At 39.6% G+C, this 19,036-nt stretch overlaps 1 protein-coding gene across 1 annotated transcript in view; it reads right to left on the bottom strand.

Annotated features, from left to right (window-relative positions):
• The window catches only part of SLC25A36 (solute carrier family 25 member 36), a 39,559-nt gene extending 22,031 nt beyond the window's left edge, over positions 1-17,528 (bottom strand). The window contains 2 exon segments of the mRNA XM_047783504.1: positions 1,217-1,381; positions 17,264-17,528. Of these exon segments, the coding sequence (XP_047639460.1) occupies positions 1,217-1,381; positions 17,264-17,304 (206 nt within the window). The 5' untranslated portion in view covers positions 17,305-17,528.
• Between the last annotated feature and the right edge of the window lie 1,508 nt (positions 17,529-19,036).

Genomic DNA, 19,036 nt, shown 5'->3' with positions numbered 1-19,036 from the left:
TTTTGAAGAGATCTCACATCAAGCCGCTGCATTCTGTGACCAAAAAAAAAAAAAGTTGATTTTATTCTACCTATTTATGTACTTAAGTAAGTTTGAAACAAAAAGAAAAAAGCAATGAAATTTTGGGGTAGCAAAGGTAAACACACAATATAAATTTACTTCCTATTACAAAATAAACATTACCAAGTGAAGTGCAAATAGATTATGTCCCAAGTGAGCTGATAAGATAGACACACAAGGCATTCAGTTACACACCTAAGTTTAAACGTGTAAAAGCTAGTTTCAATGGTTTTGAAATTGCAAATCCAATTTGTAACATAATGAAATATGATTAAATGTAAAAACCCATCTTTTCCAAACTATCAAGAAATGTCATGATCACTGCAGTTGCTTGGGTGGCTGCTGTGGTGTGAGTCCAATTCCTGGCCTGGGAATTTCTGCATGCCACAGGTGAGACTTAAAAAGGGGAAAGAAGAAAGAAGTGCCAAACACTGCGTTTTATATATATATATATATATATATATATATATATAATTTACATTTTAGGGCCACACCCAAGGCATATAGAAGTTCCCAGGCTAGGGGCTGATTCAGAGCTGCAGATGCTGGCCACAGTCACATGGCATCAGAACTGCATCTTCGACTTATATTACCACAGCTCACTGCAACGCCAGATCCTTAACCCACTGAGCGAGGCCAGGGATCAAACCTACGTCCTCCTGGATACTAGTCAGGTTTGTTACCACTGAGCTACAACAGGAACTCCTGAATTATATTTTAATATCAATAGAACTCTGTTTTAAATCTCAGCTATAGTTATGTTACATAACAATCAGAACTGCCATTATTAATTGGATGTACTTACCTGTGAGTACTTTGAAAATCAAAAATACACACAAAAAGTCAATACTATCACATTTCGAAAATAAATGAATTCACAACCTAAAAGAAAACACCTGTAATATCTTTAAAAAAGAAATCGATTGGGTAAATATAGAAGAAACACTCCAAATACACATGATTTTGGAAAAAATATTACATTTGATATTACATGACTTCCTATTCCTCTCCATTAGGGATTACTGTTTCTAATGAATATGAGAGTAATTCTATCATTAAGTCTGTAAAACCCTTTTAAAATATGGAGAATATAAACAAACATGGGCATCATGAAGGTAAAAAGACAAAAAAAAAATCATGAATACTGTGCTCTCACTTTAAGCAATGGAGAGGTCCAGGAGACACTACTCGGTTGACACTGGCTCCAGCCATGGTGTTCAGGTGAACTTCAGAAATATAAAGTGTCACAGAAGATGACTGCAGCCGTGTTTTTACAACTTCCAGTGGACATGTCAGAATAGCTCCCACTGTACCACCACATCTACAAAAAACCCAAAAAGAACAAAATTTATTTATTTAACTCATAAATGAGTATACATGTGCAAAGCTATGAAATGAGTAAGCAACTGTGGCTTTATGAAGGTACTAAAACTTAACCATTTTTGATTTTAGAAGACTGAACAATGTTTTAAGTGTTTCACTTATTTGACTGTATACAAACACGCTTAGTAGCTAAAAATAACTGAGCTTAATACCTACCTAGCAAGAATAATTAGCTAAAGACTCCAAAGAGCAGGTGTTGTTACTAAAATTTACTGGTATGTCACATTATGGCCTTAAATACTGCTCTAAGGGTTTATTTGGTACTCCTTGCTCAGATACTACTTGTGTTGAACTTTAGAACATTATTTGAGGTATACCTTATTTCTCAAACTCCTATCTTTCAAAACTCAAGAAGTAGTCTTGAGAACAGTAAGAAATAAACCTGTCTCAGAGGCATTTAAATATTCAGATACTCAGAAGCATTTCATTTACAAATAAATACAAAATTTGAGTTTCAAAACCTGTATGTTAGACCCACATGTGGAAATTTGTGCAAACTATGTAGGCTTGGCTAGAAAAATCCAATTTAGGACTGATCCCCCAAACAACAAGACAAAAGTTCTTTAATGACATTATTTTGAAAGGTATGTAAAAGAAAGGTTGAGGAATTATTCTTTTTAAATGCAAAGAGTGGAAACTAATTTTCTTTTAAAGCATTAAAGTTACCCAATGAAGCCCTGAGAACTGCTTTATAACCACAGGAAAACCACTCAAGAGAGCTCTTACTGCCCCCCCCCCCCCCCAAAAAAAAGAAAAGAAAAGGAGACTGAGTTAGAAGTAACCTGGACCTCCAGGGAAAGAATCTGAACTGTAGCTGCAGCCTATACTACAGCTGTGCCAATTCTGGATTTTTAACCTGTTGTACCACAGCAGTAATTCCTACCATGTTTTAAAATTAACACAGAAGAAAACATTTGGATAAAAAATCTTTTTGGGGAGTTCCTGTCATGGCGCAGTGGAAACGAATCCCATAAAGAACCATGAGATTACGGGTTCAATCCCTGGCGTTGCTCAGTTGGGTAAGGATCCAGTGTTGCCGTGAGCTGTGGTGTAGGTTGCAGACATGGCTCGGATTCAGCGTTGCTGCAGCTGTGGTGTAGCCCCGGCAGCTGTAGCTCCAATTAGACCCCTAGCCTGGGAACCTCCATAAGTCGTGGGTGCAGCCCTAAAAAGACAAAAAAAAAAAAAAATCTTCCTGACTTTGGGTAGCAGAAATTTTTTTAGATTGAACAACCAAAAGCAAAAGCACGAATCATAAACAAAAAAAAGTTGATGAACTAGACTATCAAATTTTAAAAATTCCATCCTCTGGAAGAGTTTGTTAAGAAAATGAAAATCCATGGTCTGAAAGAAAATATTTGTAAAATACACATCTTATAAGTGCTTATATTCGGAAACAAAACTCAATAATAAAAAACAACTAAAAAAAGATAAACAGAATAGCCAATGCAGATTTCCCATCATGGTGCAGGGGAAACAAATCTGGGAACCATGAAGTTGCAGGTTTGATCCCTGGCCTCGCTCAGTGGGTTAAGGATCTGGTATATTTGTGAGCTGTGGTGTAGGTCGCAGACGCAGCTCAGATCTGGCATTGCTGAGGCTCCGCTGTAGGCCAGCAGCTGTATCTCTTGATTATATCCCTAGCCTGGGAACCTCCATATGCAGTGGGTGCAGACCTAGAAAAAGTAAAAAAGACAGAAAATAAAATAAAATAGAATAGCCAAAGCCATCCTGAGAAAGAAAAATGGAGCTGGAGGAATCAGGCTCCCTGACTTCAGACTATACTACAAAGCTACAGTCATCAAAACTGCATGGTACTGGCACAGAAAATCAGAAATATAGATTAATGGAACAGGATAGTGAGCCCGGAATTAAACCCATGCACCTATAGTCAACTAATCTATGATAAAGGAGGAAAGAATACACATGGAGGAAAGAATACACACAGAGAAAAGACAGTCCCTTCAATAAGTGGTGCTGGGAAAACTGGACAGCTATATTTGAATGAAATTAGAACACTTCCTAACACCATACACAAAAATAAACTTAAGATGGATTAAAGACCTAAATATAAGACTGGACACTATAAAACTCTTCAAGGAAAACAGGCTGAACACTATCCGATATAAACCACAGCAATATCTTCTCAAGTCCACCTTCCAGAGAATGACTGTAAAAACAAAAATGAACAAATGGGATCTAATTAAACTTAAAAGTTTCTGTACAGCAAAGGAAACCCTAACAAAATGAAAAGACAACCCAAAGAATGAGAGAAAATATTTGCAAAAGAAGCGACTGCCAAGGGATGATTAGTCTCTAAAATTTATAAATACCTCCTGCAGCTCAATACCAAAAAAAACAAACAAACAAACAAAAAACAACCCCATCAAAAAATGGGCAGGGAGTTCCCATTGTGGCTTAGCAGAAAGGAATCTGACTAGCACCCATGAGGACGCAGGTTCGACCCCTGGCCTTGCTCAGTGGGTTAAGGATCCAGCATCTCCATAAGCCACGGTGTAGGCTGGCAGCTGCAGCTCCGATTAGATCCCTAGTCTGGGAATATCCATATGCTGCAGTGCAGTCCTAAAAAAAAAGAAAAGAAAAAAAAAGAAAATGGGCAGAAGATCTAAACCACCAGTTCTCTAAAGAAGACATACAGATGGCCAAAAAACACATGAATAAATGTTCAACATTGTTATTTATTAGAGAAATGCAAATCAAACTAATATGAGGTACCACCTTACACCATCCAGAATGACTATTAGCAAAATGTTTACAAACCTGATTTGACCCCTAGCCTGGGAACCTCCATGTGCGGCCCTTAAAAGAAAAAAAAAAAAGTAAAGTCTACAAACAATAAATGCTGGAGAGGGTTTGGAGAAAAGGGAACCCTAATACACTGTTGGTAGGAATGTAAATTGGTGCAACCACTGTGGAAAACAGTATGAAGATACCACAGAAAACTAAATATAGAACTACCATTTGATCCAGTAATCCCACTCCTGGGCATCTATCCAGAGAAAGCCATGACAGATGTACCCCAATGTTCACTGCAGCAATATATATAATAGCCAAGACATGGAATCAACCTAAATGTCCATGGACAGAGAAGTGGATAAAGAAGATGTGGTACATATACACAATGGAATATTACTCAGCCATTAAAAGAAAAGAAATAATGGCATTTGCAGCAACATGGATGGACCTAGAAATTATCATGCTAAGTGAAGTTAGTGAGACACCAAGGTCATATGCTATCACTTACATGTGGGATCTAAAAAAAAAAAAAAAAAAGGACACAATGAACTTTGCAGAACAGATACTGACTCACAGACTATGGAAAAACTTAATTTCCAAAGGTTGGGGGGTGGGGAGATGGGCTAGGGGTTTGGGATGGAAATGCTATAAAACTCGGTTTTGATGATCACTGTACAACTATAAATGTAATAAAATTCATTGAGTTAAAAAAAAAACCTACTCTAGGAGTTCCCATTGTGGCTCAGCGGAAACAAATCTGACTTGGCACCCATGAGGACACAGGTTCGATCCCTGGCATCGCTCAGTGGGTTAAGTACCTGGTGTTGCCCTGAGCTCTGGTGTCAGACACAGCTTGGATCCCGTGTCGCTATGGCTGTGGCACAGGCCGGCAGCTACAGCTCTGATTCTACCCCTAGCCTGGGAACTTCCATATGATGCAGGGGCAGCCCTAAAAAGCAAAAGAATAAAAACAAAAACAAAAAACAATACTTCACCAAATATATCTGGATGCAAATAAACAAAGATAAGACTTCAAAATCATCTGTCCCCAAGAAAATGCAAATTAAATCACTATGAAGCACCACTGCACATCTACAAATGGTTAAAATAAAACAGACTGCAAATAAGTGTTGATAAAGAGCAACTAGAAATCTCAGATACTGTTGGTGGAAATGCAAAATGGTAGATTTTGAAGAAAATGGTACAGTTTGAAAAAAAAAATCTGGTGGTTTCTTACAAAGTTAAACATACTGTTGGAGTTTCCTGGTGGCATAGTGGGTTAAGAATCCAGCATTGTCTCTACTGTGACTCAGATTTGATTCCTGCCTTGGGAACTTCTGTAAACCATGGCCCCCCAAAATAAATAAATAAATTAATTAATTAAATAAAAATAAATAAAAGATAAACATGCTATTGTCATACAACCCTGCAATCCCACTCCTAAGATGCTGACCTGGGGAAAAAGTCAATAAAGTAAAGGCATACCTTAGAGATACTATAGATTCACTTCCAGATCATCCCAATATAGTGAATATCACAATAAAGTGAGTCACCCAAGTTTTTTGGTTTTATAGCACATATAGAAGTTATGTTTACACTATACCATAGTAATATAAAGTGTTCAAACACTGCATCTAAAAATATATAGATACTCAAAAAATAATGCTGTTGATAAAACTTATCAGCTTTTGTACAGCAAAGGAAACCATACACAAAATGAAAAGACAACCTGCAGAAAAGGGAGAAAATATTTGCAAATGATTCAACTGACAAATTTCCAAAATGTATAAACAGCTCATATGGCTCAAAAAATAAACAACCTAATCAAAAAATGGGCATAAGACTTAAATAGACTTTTCAGCAGGCCAACAGGCACATGAAAATATGCTTAACATTGCTAATTACTAGAGAAATGTGACTCAAAACCACAATGAAGATACCACCTTACACCAGTCAGAATGGCCATGATCAAAAGAGTCTACAAATAATAAATACTGGAAAGAGTGTGAAGAAAAGGGAACCCTCCTACACAGCTGGTGAGAATATAAATAGGTGCAGCCACTATGGAGAACAGTATGGAAACTTCTTAAAAAACTAAAAATACAGTTACCAAATGGTCCTGTAATCCCACTCCTGGGCATATATCCAGAGAAAGCTCTAATTTGAAAAGATACATGTCCCCCAGTAATTACAATATCCAAGACATGGAAGTATCCTAAATGTCCACTGACAGATGAATGGATAAAGAAGATGTGTATATACATACAATACCATAAAAAAGAATGAAATAATGCTATTTGCAGCAATATGAATGGCCCTAGAGATTATCATACTAAGTGAAGTGAGTCATACAGAAAAAAACAAACATGGTATCATTTATATGTGGAGTCTTAAAAAATGATATAAACAGGGATTCCTGTTGTGGCTCAGCAGTAATGAACCCAACTTGTATCTGTGAGGACATGCATTTGATCTCTTGTCCCGCTCGGTGCGTTAATGATCCAGCATTGCTGAGAGCTGTGGTATAGGTTGCAGATGCAGCTCGGATCCCATGCTGCTGTTGCTGTGGCGTGAGCCAGCAGCTGCAGCTACACTGGATCTCCAGCCTGGGAACTTGCATTTGCTACAGCTAGGCCCTAAAAAAAAAAATCAAAAAAGAAAAAAAAAGATAAAAATAAACTTTATTTACAAAACAGAAACAAGTTCATAGACATAGAAAACGAACTTATGTTACCAAAGGAGAAAATGGTGGTGAGAGAAAAATTAGGAATCTAAGATTAGCAGATACATACTACTATACATAAAAATAAGTAAACAAGGTCCTGTTGTATAGCACAGGGAATTATATTCAATATCCTGCAATAAACTACAATGGAAAAGTATATATATACACATATACACACATATAAAATGTATAACTGAATCACTCTGCTGTGCACCAGAAACTAATACAACATTGTAAATCAACTATACTTCACTTTTAAAAAAATAATAAATTCACCTCAAAATCTAAAGAAAGAAAGCAAGCAAAGGTAGCACATAAGAATGACTACCTATATCCTACCCAGTCATTCCTGGTTCCAAGAAAATAAACATATTGCAAAGAAAACAACCAACCAACCTACCAGAGAAAAACAAAATGTATGTCTCACAGGCTTGTTATAAAGATAATATATGATATAGCCCATGATATGATACAGAGAAAGTACTCAATAAGCTTTAGCTAGTGAAGCTGTCAGTGCCTGCTACTGATAATAGCAACCAAAATTTTTAACAAAACCATTACAAATACTTTATGGCAAGACCACAGACTGTGTGTGTGTGTGTGTGTGTGTCTACTACAATTCCTAAAAAAACACATGAGGATCTAAACTGTACAGAGCTGGGGTGGTGGTGGTATTAAGTGGGTGTACACACAAGCACTTAGGCTGTCTGATGTAGCCTCACTTTATAAAATGCAATAGGTATGTAGTAGTAGAGTAGTCACACTACTCTATGAGTGTTTCTCATGCTGCCCTCCCCCCCCTTTTTGGCCATTTCTTGGGCCGCTCCCGTGGCATATGGAGGTTCCCAGGCAAGGGGTTTAGTTGGAGCTGTAGCCGCTGGCCTACACCAGAGCCACAGAAACGCAGAATCCGAGCCACGTCTGCAACCTACACCACAGCTCACAGCAACGACGGATCCTTAACCCACTGAGCAAGGCCAGGGATCGAATCCACAACCTCATGTTCCTAGTTGGATTTGTTAACCATTGAGCCACAACAAGAACTCCTCACACTGCTTTTATCTTAAGTAATTCTTAAGTAACTATTTTGTACACTGAAATTATTAGAAATGATGTACTACTGCTGTCAATAAACATTTAAAATCTCTACTTATGAAAACAGGATTGGAATTCCTGTTTCAGCTCAGCTGGTTAGAACCTGACTGGAACCAATGAGGATGGGAGTTTGATCCCTGGCCTTGCTCAGCAGGTTAAGGACCTGGCTTGCCACAAACTGTAGCACACAGGTCACTGATGTGGCCTGGCTGATGTGGCGTTGGCTGTGGTGTTGTGGATAAAACTCTGATTAAACCCCTAGCCTGGGAACCTCCATATGCCACGGGTGCAGCCCTAAAAAGACACAAACAAACAAAAATCACCCCCAAAATTAACTACATTTGTTTTATCTCCTCTTCATGTCAAAAGTCTGTCTATTCCACAAGGACAAAGAGCCAGATGAGAAATTAGCACAAGATTTCAAGCAATAGCAATTCCTTGGTTAAAGATCTGGCATTGTCACTGCTGAGGCACAGGTTCGATCCTTGGCCCAGGAACTTCTACATGCCTCAAGCAAAGCCAACCCCCACCCCAACAAAACAAAAATCAAGCAGTGAAGAAAACGGGAAGAATTAACTGAGTTGGCAAAGAGGAAGAAAAGCTTGAAGACGTTATAAATATAATAAAACTGTATTCCAGGGCAGAAGCCTAATTCTCTGAAGAATATGAACTCAATGATCTCTGAGCTAAGGTTTAACAGGTGCCATGTATACAAAAAACTCACAGCAAGTTGTGCAATTTTTCAAAATACTGGAGACAAAGAAGACCTCATCAACTTCTGGAGAGAACAAAAGGTCACATAGATAGAAAAAGTCAGAATAACATCAGATTTCTTAACAGCTGCACAAAGATTACTTACTCAAAAACATACACGCAAATTTCCAACCTTGTGTCCTTTCTTACACAGATAATAATCAATTTTATCTCAACAGAATGGGGGTCCCGGGTGAACTGAATGCAGGAAGAGAATAACCCAGAGAGGGAGAAAGGAGTCCCAAGAAAGATGATGGAATGTCAGGCTTAGAAAATAACCAGTGCAGACAGCATTAGGGTGACAGAGATCAGAGGAATGAAGATGTTCAGGAAAAGACTGATGGATGAATATATCTGACCACATAAACGTTTAAGTTTAAGTACTCACCTAACTAAGCAAATATTTTTAAATGTGGGGCAATTATTAACTCCAGAGTACAGGGAAAGGAATGAAGTTATTCAAGAAAGAAAATGTTGATATAATATATAACTTAGCTTTGCTATCAACGAAATTTATATAGTCACAGTAAGGTAAGCATTGACTATTGATTCAACAAAAAATTGTGATATAACATATTGAGTGGATTTGAGGAAAATAAGGAGTGGTGGAATATAACTAAAGTCTCATCTACCAGAACAGAAAGTATGAAGAAAATTCCAAAGGTAATAACTAAGACTTAAGAAGTTCCCATTAGGAAGGAGAGACTTATGAGAGGGAGCAGGGAGATGAAGTTTTTTATTATCTTCCAGCAGCTTTTTTAAAAAAGTAAAACCACATGTATACATTTCTTAAAAAAAAAAAACACAGACAACATTTTAAATCAAAATTTTAGCAGTAAGCATCCTTTAAAAACAGCAGGGTTTTTTTAACCAGAGAATGTGGTTGATGTTTCTGGTACCCATTGGACTCTGAAAAAAGTGATGTGTTTTGTGCAAGTATCACAGACTCAGAACTCCAAAATACATCCAGAATCTTGACCACTTACTTCTCACAGTTTTCACCCTGATCTAAGCCATAATATTTTATTGAGGTTAGTAGAGTAACCTACTTAGTGTCCCTCTGCTTCTACCCTTGCTCCATCCCTTCCAGTCCTCTTCAATACAGTAGAGTGAATTAAAAACTTAAGTCAGATCAAGTCACTCCTCTGCTCAAAACTTTCCAAAGATTTCCTGTTATTCAGAATAAAAATCAAACTTTTACACACCAATGACCTACAAGATCTTAACACAAACTGATCTTCCTTGCTCCCTCCAATCCCATCTATTATCTACCTTCTCACCAATTTTGCTCCAACATTACCGGCCTCTACTTAGAGTTTAACCCACCAAGCATGCTCCTGTGGTACAGGAAGGCTATGGACAGATCAGTCTGAAAGGAGATAAAGGATTGTTAACAGGCTTTCTGATCACCAACTACACCCAACGTCTCAGGGGTTCTACATTCTCAACTTCCTCTCACATTTCCCCTCACTATCCCGCACTGCAAGTGTCTTAAAGCAAAGCCTCATTTCACTCCTAGCCTTCTAACTGGTCCTGAGTCCCTCTGATCCAGTGATGTAGCCAATGACTTAAGATTACTGCAAAGTATCATCACTTTAATTTGGTACTAACAATTAAAGTACTAAGTTGGATGCTTTACTGTTAAAAAGTTACAATTCAAAGTCTCTTGCTCACTTGCTTCTTAAATGCTTTGATTGCAAAGAATTCCAAGGAGAGAAAAGCCACGTTTGATAGCTAAAGAGCATGTAAATTTGTTATTCTGTAACATCAAAAATCTAGAAAGGACAGTTTCTAAGGTTATGGATCTAATAAAACTGTTGAATGCCACTGTATCCAGGTTAGAGATAACTACTTGGATCAATGCTCATTTTAAAGTTTTAAAGAAAAATGTCACACGTTTTAAAGAGGCCAAGGTTGCAATCACATAACTATACACTGATTTTAGAGATATTTAGGAATTGTTTAACATGGTTATCACTAAACATTTTTAGAAGACATTTGAAGCTATTCTTTTTTCCTGATGTTAGAGAAATTATGTAACTAAAAGAAGTCACCCAAGAACTTACTGGAATGTAGTCATGTTTTTAGCCTAAGATAATGTGAAAGTGTAAATGTCTCGGACTTTCTCAAGTGTTGCTTCCACTTGTTTAATATAATGAGGATAAAAATTTTGACATGCCAGGGGTTCTAACTACTCAAGGGTCTATGAATTCCTTGGCTAAAAGCTGCTTAGAATGGAGGGTTTTTTGGTTTTTTTTTTTTTGGGGGGGTCTTGTCTTTTTAGGGCCACACCTGCGGCACATGGAAGTTTCCAGGCTAGGTGTCGAACTGGAGCTGAGCTGTAGCCTCTGACCTACACCGCAGCCACAGCAATGCCAGATCCTTAACCCAATGAATGAGGCCAGGGATTGAACCTGTGTCCTCATGGATACCAGTCAGATTCAACTCTGCTGAGCTGCGACGGGAACTCCTGCAATTTTGTTTTTAAAGCTAGGCACAATGTTACTAAGAAACTGGTTAAAAAATAAAACACACAAAAATCTCTGCAAATAGGTCTTGTAAGGAAGAGGAAGAGGAAGACTCCTGAGGTCCCTAAATTACTCTCCCACACCCAAGCTACAGCAACACAAGAATCAAAAGTTTGGGAGGCTGGAGGAAAATAGGGAAGGCAAAAAAGAAATTATTCACTAATTAAATATGAATAATAAGCAGATCAGTTTCAGCCATGATGCTAAGAGTCAAATATCCCTAGGTCAGTGCAGGGACAAATCCCTGCCAGTAGGACAGTCCCAAAGGCAAAAAACCACTACTAGATTTGGCTCCTCTGGCTTTAAAGAACTTTTACTAGCTGCCCCTGTGGAGGAATCTAAAGTACTTCAGGTTTTTAATAAGGAAGGGATGTACCTCATGGGAAAGAACTAGGATTCCAAGAATGTGCTTATTAGACTTACATCTTTGATTTTAACCTTTCGAGCATGTATGGATCAAGACATTTGTTTTAACTAGGCAAGGTAATTTATAAAATGGACCACATCTATTCTGACTGGGTCCACAATATTGGTGTGTATGTGAATGTACACATATAGACGCACATAAACATCTATGTACATGTATATAATAGGTACTTTAGGAATATCTTTCTGTTAACATTGAGCAAAAATTTTTTTTTTATCTTTTTAGGGCCGCCCCCATGGCATATGAAAGTTCCCATGCTAGGGGTTAAATCAGAGCTGCAACTGCTGGCCTACACCACAGCCACAGCAACATTGGATCCTTAATCCACTGAGTGAGGCCAGGGATCAAACTGGCATCCATACTAGCTGGGTTTGTTACCGCTGAGCTGTGATGGGAACTCCTAAGCAAATCTATTTTGTCAGACAATTGTAGCGTTTAGCTTTGTAAAGCAAAGGGGGTAGGTTAAAATATTTTGTTGTTTTTCTGCTGCAGGTAACACTCCACTGTAATCAAAACACTAATAATATTGAAAAAAGAAAACACTAGCCAATAACTTTGATAAACAGGGAAACACAGAAGGAAGACATTATCATACAGCTCAAGATGTAGATGTAGATGTGTAGTATCTGCTACAAGGAAAAACAATGACACTAGACTCTGAGGACTAAAATTCACTATGAAAACAAAATATACTGAGGGAGTTTAGTAAAAGTAACTCTACCCCCACCACCAGCTACTTCTTTGTTTCTTTGCTCCTCCTTTGCAACAACTCTCAAAATTCTACTTACTGTCTCTAATTTCTCTCCCTTTCCTATCAGACTTTCACTGCCTGTTCTGCCTTGGAAACTGCTAATCAAGGTAACCAAAGGTTTCCACAAGTGTTGCTCTCAGACCTCATCTTAATGGACAACAACATATGACAACTGATCACCCACTCCTTCCTACATACTGTACCATCTGTTCCTTCATTTGACTTTCAGAACATTTTCTTGGTTACTTTTTCTAAGTCTACTTTGCTAGTTCCTCCTCTTCTGATCTCTCGCTCAAATTTCCCAAGGTCAGTTTCTGTTCCCTCTGAATAGCTAACTTTCTCCCCTCCAGGTTTTTGTTCAAGTCACCTTCTCAGTAAGACTCCACCATCCTCATACTCAGAACTACAGTCTACCCCCATTTCTCCCCTTTATCTTGGTCCACTCATCTACCTCATGGCACTGAAACCTTTTAATCAATGATATAATTTACTTGGTATGACAATTCAATCCCCCCTTTTCGATAATCATGGATATTTTTCAATATTACATTAAAACTGGACATGCTATAGATTCTTGAAGTTAGCTGCAATACAGAATCTGACCTATAATAAACTTTTCTGTTATATTAAAATCCACTGCTTTATTTTACATTATGAATCTTTTACCTATGCACAACTTTTTAATATCATGCATCAGTCATTTGAAAAATACTGGTGCACTGGGTTATACAGGTGCTGGGTTATTCCAAATGCTGACTCATTTTATTATACAATATTTTAAAAACTTATTTCCTATTGATTCAAGATTTCAAAAATTCTAATTTTTGCTTAAAAACTTGAATTTTATCATATGGCAACAAATGCTTTCTTGAAGCAAGAGGACCACTTCTTTCGTTTTTTGAGAAAATATCTGCCATCAATCATCCTTTCAAGAGGGGTTCTCATGAAAAGAGGCTACTTCAGCTCAAGGCTGAAACAATGTATTTTATTAATATTTCCCATTTTGTCACACAGAAATATGAAATAAAGATGTGTACTCAAGAGTCAAGATTCAATAAAATTAATTTTTACTGCTTCAATAACACTCTTAAGTAAATCTGTTTTTAAATTGCAAGTGCTAATGACCATAAGCACAGTTTGATGATGCTGCCTTGATGCATGTTAAGGAATGAGCAGCTTTACTCATCATTGCTTTTGCCTCATCAGTCCAAATGTCAACACACTAGAAAGACAAATAATGTCTTAGCATTTTTATGAAAACAGCTTTAATGTCTGGAAAGGCAAATAATGTCTTAGCATTTTTATGAAAACAGCTTTACTGTCTTAGAGCACCAAAAGGGTCTCAGGAACTCCCAGGGCTCCCCGACCCACAATGCTGTACCACAGTAATCCTCTTACAGGAAAATAAGCTTCTTCGAGAATAATCTCCATCAGGATAAGCAATTTATCTTAGCCTTGTAATCTATTAGTAAGAATTGAAGAATGCATTTTTAGGAAGGAAAAAAAAGAAGACTGTGAAAATTATGGAAATAAAGCTAATAAAAAATACAGAAGTTTCTGTGGCACAGCGGGTTAAGAATCTGGCACTATCATTGCAATGGCTTGGGTTGAGTTTGATCCGTGGCCTGGTAATCTCCACACGTCACAGGCATGGCAAAAAAAAAAAAGACAAAATGTAAATAAACCATAGTAACCATAATTTTTATGTATTCTACTTCTGCCCTAATCCTACAAGGAAACAGGTGAAGGAATTTAACAAATATTATGACGAAATGTCTGCAGAATCAACATATCTGACAGTCAAAAGGAGTTTCTTACTGAATATATGAATAATAATTAGTTCAATAAATGGACTGATTAATTCCAGAGTACAAAAATAAACAATTTCTTAGATAATTTGAGATTACTATCTGTATTAAGCTCTCACCATCATAGGAGCTACATTCATCCACTTAAAAGGTTGAAGGTTTGTTCCTCCCATTTAAGAACTCTCTCTCAAATAGAAAAAAGCAAACTACCTCTTGGTGGACATGTGCAACTGACACAATAAGTAAACAATATGATTCTATCAAAGAATTTTAAAATATAGTACTTATATCTTCATACACAAACATATAGTGTTATTAAAAGTATGGCTAAAATTAAACCTTATTTTCATCCCTTTTGCAGGCTGTCATGAGTAGCCTCCATAACTTAGTCAACCTAACCAATGACCTTACAGACTCTGAATATTAACCCTGGCAAAAACATAATGGGACCAAAGGGTGTGTTAAAGAAAGCACGAGTTATGCACGTGAGTCTGTCACTCAGACCCAAGGTCCAGTACTGGTTTATTTCAAAATTTTCTGATTTAATAATATAGCTACAAGGTAATGAGAAGTCTGAGACACTGTAAAATTAGGTTTTCTAACTCCTGACATATTCTATCATGCTAAAAAAATTAATGAAATCTAAGAAGTTTTCTATGAAGAACGTCCTAAAAATGACAGCCTATATATACAACTTTGAGATTTATTAGACCGCTTCAATTAAGAACAATGTTATTCACACAACCCGGTTTGCATTTCCACAATGTTTACCATACAGACTTCCAGAATATTCTACAGAGTTGATTTTACATAATACAGAGCTGGAAGGTTTTTGAGAGATTATTTACCCCTCATTTTACATGTATGAAAAGTCATTTGACCTTGGGTAAGTACATTTTTTATATCTTGGTATTTTTCCATATTTTGGAGAGGCCAACCCAGATGATCTTTACCATCTTTCCTAGTTCTAATGTTGATCTAAAAAAGATAAGCCAAGTCTTATTAAAATGACTTAATGCAACCACATACAAAATCAAGACAGGCTGCAAAGGAAAGGAATTTAAAAGGCTGAGCACCTATCTTATGTCAGGTCTTGTATGTAAGAACCCCACTTAATACTCTAAATAACTTGAACATGCTACTTCTTTTGGGGTTGGGGAGTAGAGAGACTTCTACTAAACCTATTTGGGTTTGGATGCTGCAAAAATTCCCCATTTCTGTTTTTAAAGAAAAAGCTAACCATAAAGATCTTTACATGTATTAATAATAACAAAAGTGGCTGATGATCCTAATCCCAACTGGGAAGTCAATGCAATTAAACTAACATTTCAAATAAAATGTTTCTAAAACAAAACTTGATATATATGAATTCTGAATATAAAGCAAGACCTAGAATAGACCTTAAGACCTACAACAGAGCCTTTGAGATCATACAGTACAATTTCTTCATTTTACAGATGAAGCAATTAACAACCAAAGAATTTGTCCATTTTTCACTCAAATTAAAATAGTGACCAGAAGTAGATGTTTGGGATCCTAACTTTCAGGAATTACCTTATGATCTAATTACAGAAGAGAACCCATTTACTTGCAGGACAATAAATCTTTATAATAACATCTACATGGCCAGTGGTTTTTTAAAAAACGAATTAACTTGCCAAGATTATTGGTAAACATATCGGAAATAAAGAAAGCAAACTATGCCTAAATTAAGTCTCACGAATTAAATGAAAAGCATTTTTTTCTTCCCAGGACAGTAGCTGGCCCATAATTAACGTACAATAAATATTTGCTGCATGCATGTGCCAACCCAAGAAAAGTACTGTCATCACTGGCAATAGAATTCATGTTCTAACTCAAATCAAATCACTGTGAACAGAATCGCATATGCATTAACATTCCTAAAGTGGTCGATTGGTAAAAAAAATTGTATGCTTTAGGGGGATGCGACTTTATATGGCCATAAAAGCAGAAAAGAGCTTCGGCGTAATTCACCGTAGCCATTTTTGATAAGACTTTTTATGATCCTACAATAAGTACTTCTTAAATTTAAAATTGCTGCAATTCTCCAAATAATGTGCAAAGAAAAACCCAGAAAGGGGACTAAACTGGCTGAACAAACTCAAGCTGGCAATCGGGAAACTAAGACTAGGTTTAGGGCTAATCTTGTACACACAGTAATTATTGCCAAAGCATCTGACCTCTCCCTACCCCCAACTTTCTCTTTTAGCAGACGAAAAGCAGCTGGTGTGCAAGAGGGTTGGTTTTCAGGAAAAGAATCTTATCTCAAAAGCGTTGCCTCTTTCGGGAAGAAAATTTTCCAACATCTAGAATCCTGCAGTTACTGCGGGCGACAGGATCCCAATGCTTCCCCCTCTGGCTCCAGAAGCCCCCCGACGACCCACCTGGGCGGAGCCGGGCCAGGATATCAGCTGCCCAAGGTGCGAGGTGGGGCATGAGGAAGGTGAGGTGGCCCGGCATACCGCGCGCCGGGGAGGGGAGGAGGAAGCCCGGCGCCCATTTTGTCCTCGGCCTCCGCACTTCCCGCCCCCCCCCGCCCCACCGCCCCGGCCTAGCAACCTACGTGAGGCCTGCAGCTACGCTCCTCCCGCGGCCCTGCATCCCCGACGCCCGCTAGGCCGCGGCGCATGGTCTGGGCCTGCGTGGACCTCAGCCCCGCCGGCCACTCCCTAGGCCTCGCTCCAGCTCCGCGCGGGCCCAAAGCATGACGTCCTGCCCGGCTTCTCCCGCCCATCTCTCCCTGCCTATATCTCAGCCCCCTCGGTTTCCCCAGCTCCAGTCCCCTCACCCTCCCTCTGCCTAAGCCGCATCCGTTCACCCCGGGGGCCCGAAGCCCCCTCCTCCCTCGGGCCTCACCCCCTGGAGCCCCCGGGGCAGGAGCCCACTTGCCCTTCTCGCCCACGTCTCGGGCCTCGGCCCTCGGGCTCAGCCCAGCGTCCGCAGCCTAAGCCGTACCCTCCGGCAAACAGATGCACCAGCGTGTCCCTCTGGCTCATTCTCTCTCCCGCATGTCCTCCAGGCGCTGAGGCGGGACGCGGATCCGGCCGCCCGCGACGGCCGCAGCTTCCGTCCCGGACTGGAGACGCAAGGAGACCCAGTTACCGCGAGGAGAGCTGACAGAAACGCGGCCCTTCCCGCGGCTCTGTAGCCGAGCCACCTCTGGCTCCGGCTCAGCGCTCACCACCAGCGCTGGAGGGCAGCGCGGCTGCGGCGGGGGCGTGAATATTCGGACCCCCCCCCCCCCCGACATAAACAGAAGCTCCTATTGGTCCATACCGCGTGACGTCACGAAGCTGGCATGCCTCTTTCACGTGATCGGTAAGGGGTTCCTCAATGAAAAGGGCCAGGAGGCGGGGCCAGAGCGCGTGTCCCGAGGGTAGTAGGTCACCGAGCCCTCGCACCTCATCCGCCAGCCCTGAGGGCTGCAGCAGCCCGCCCTTGGGCCCGCGCGGATAGGCGCATTCTAGCTGCACGCTTCCGGCCCCGACCGAGTGAGAAACCGTTTGGATTCCCGGTATGCAAGCAGGCTGGGGGCGCGAGCCTGCCCAGTCTCTAACTTGCTTTTTCTTTAAGACTAATTTTTTGGTTTAAAATAGCAGGTTTAGAGCCACAAAAAATTGAAAATGAGGTACAGAAACTTTCCTTTGTCCCCTGCTTGATTCACGTTTTAAAAATTGGATCTATGACCCAGCATTTCTGCTTCCTGGTATCTATCTCTGAGTAACACTCAAACTTCATGAAAAGGCTTGTCCGAAAATACTCATACAGGATCACAAACAACGGTACAGAATTTACAGTGTTGTAATAGTGAAAAATTGTCATCAGTAGGAAAATGGAGAAATAAATCGTGAAACATTCCTATCCTGGAGCATTACTCAGTTGTGACAAGGGGTGAGGTAAATCCATGTGGAAAACAATCTCCAAGACATAGAACTAAAACAGGCAAAGAGAAAACAGTAAGGTTTATTTTATTTTATTGGCCACACCTGAGACTTATGGTGGTTCCCAGGGCTAGGGATTCCATCCAAGCTGCAGCTGCCTGGTGGATACTTAAGCCACCGCAATTTGGGATCCTTAACCCACTCAGCTAGGCCAGGGATGAAACTACATCCAACAGGAACGCCATTAGGGTTTGTTTTATTTTATTTTATTTATTTAATTTGCTTTTTAGGGCCGCAGGTATTGGGATGTGGAAGTTCCCAGGCTAGGGGTCAAATGGGACCTACAGCTGTGGGCCTACACCACAGCTACAGAAACACCAAATCTGGGGAATCCAAGCAGTGTCTGCGACCTACACCACAGCACACCGCAAGACCAGATCCTCAACCCACTGATGGAGGCCAGGGATCGAACCCACAACCTCATGGGTCCTAGTAGGGTTCATTGCTGCTAAGCCACAAGGGGACCTCCTTGGAAAGAAGGAGGTCCCCTTGTGGCTAGCAGAACCTAACAGTGTCCATGAGGATCCAAATGGACCCCTGGCCTAGCTCAGTGGGTTAAGGATCCAGCAAATTAAATATTTAAAGTTTGGAGTTCCTGTTGTGGCTCAGCTGTAACGAACACAACTAGTATCCATGAGGTCACAGGTTCATCCCTGGCTGGGCTCAGTGGGTTAAGAATAATTCCTTGCCTTGAGTTGTGGTGTAGGTCACAGACACGGCTTGCATTCCTCAGATTTGGCATTGCTGTGGCAAAGGCCTGCAGCTGCAGCTCCGATTTGACCCTGAG

This window comes from Phacochoerus africanus, chromosome 1 (assembly GCF_016906955.1).
Source record: "Phacochoerus africanus isolate WHEZ1 chromosome 1, ROS_Pafr_v1, whole genome shotgun sequence".
Lineage (NCBI taxonomy): Eukaryota > Metazoa > Chordata > Mammalia > Artiodactyla > Suidae > Phacochoerus > Phacochoerus africanus.
This window is presented reverse-complemented; position numbering and strand designations above follow the sequence as displayed.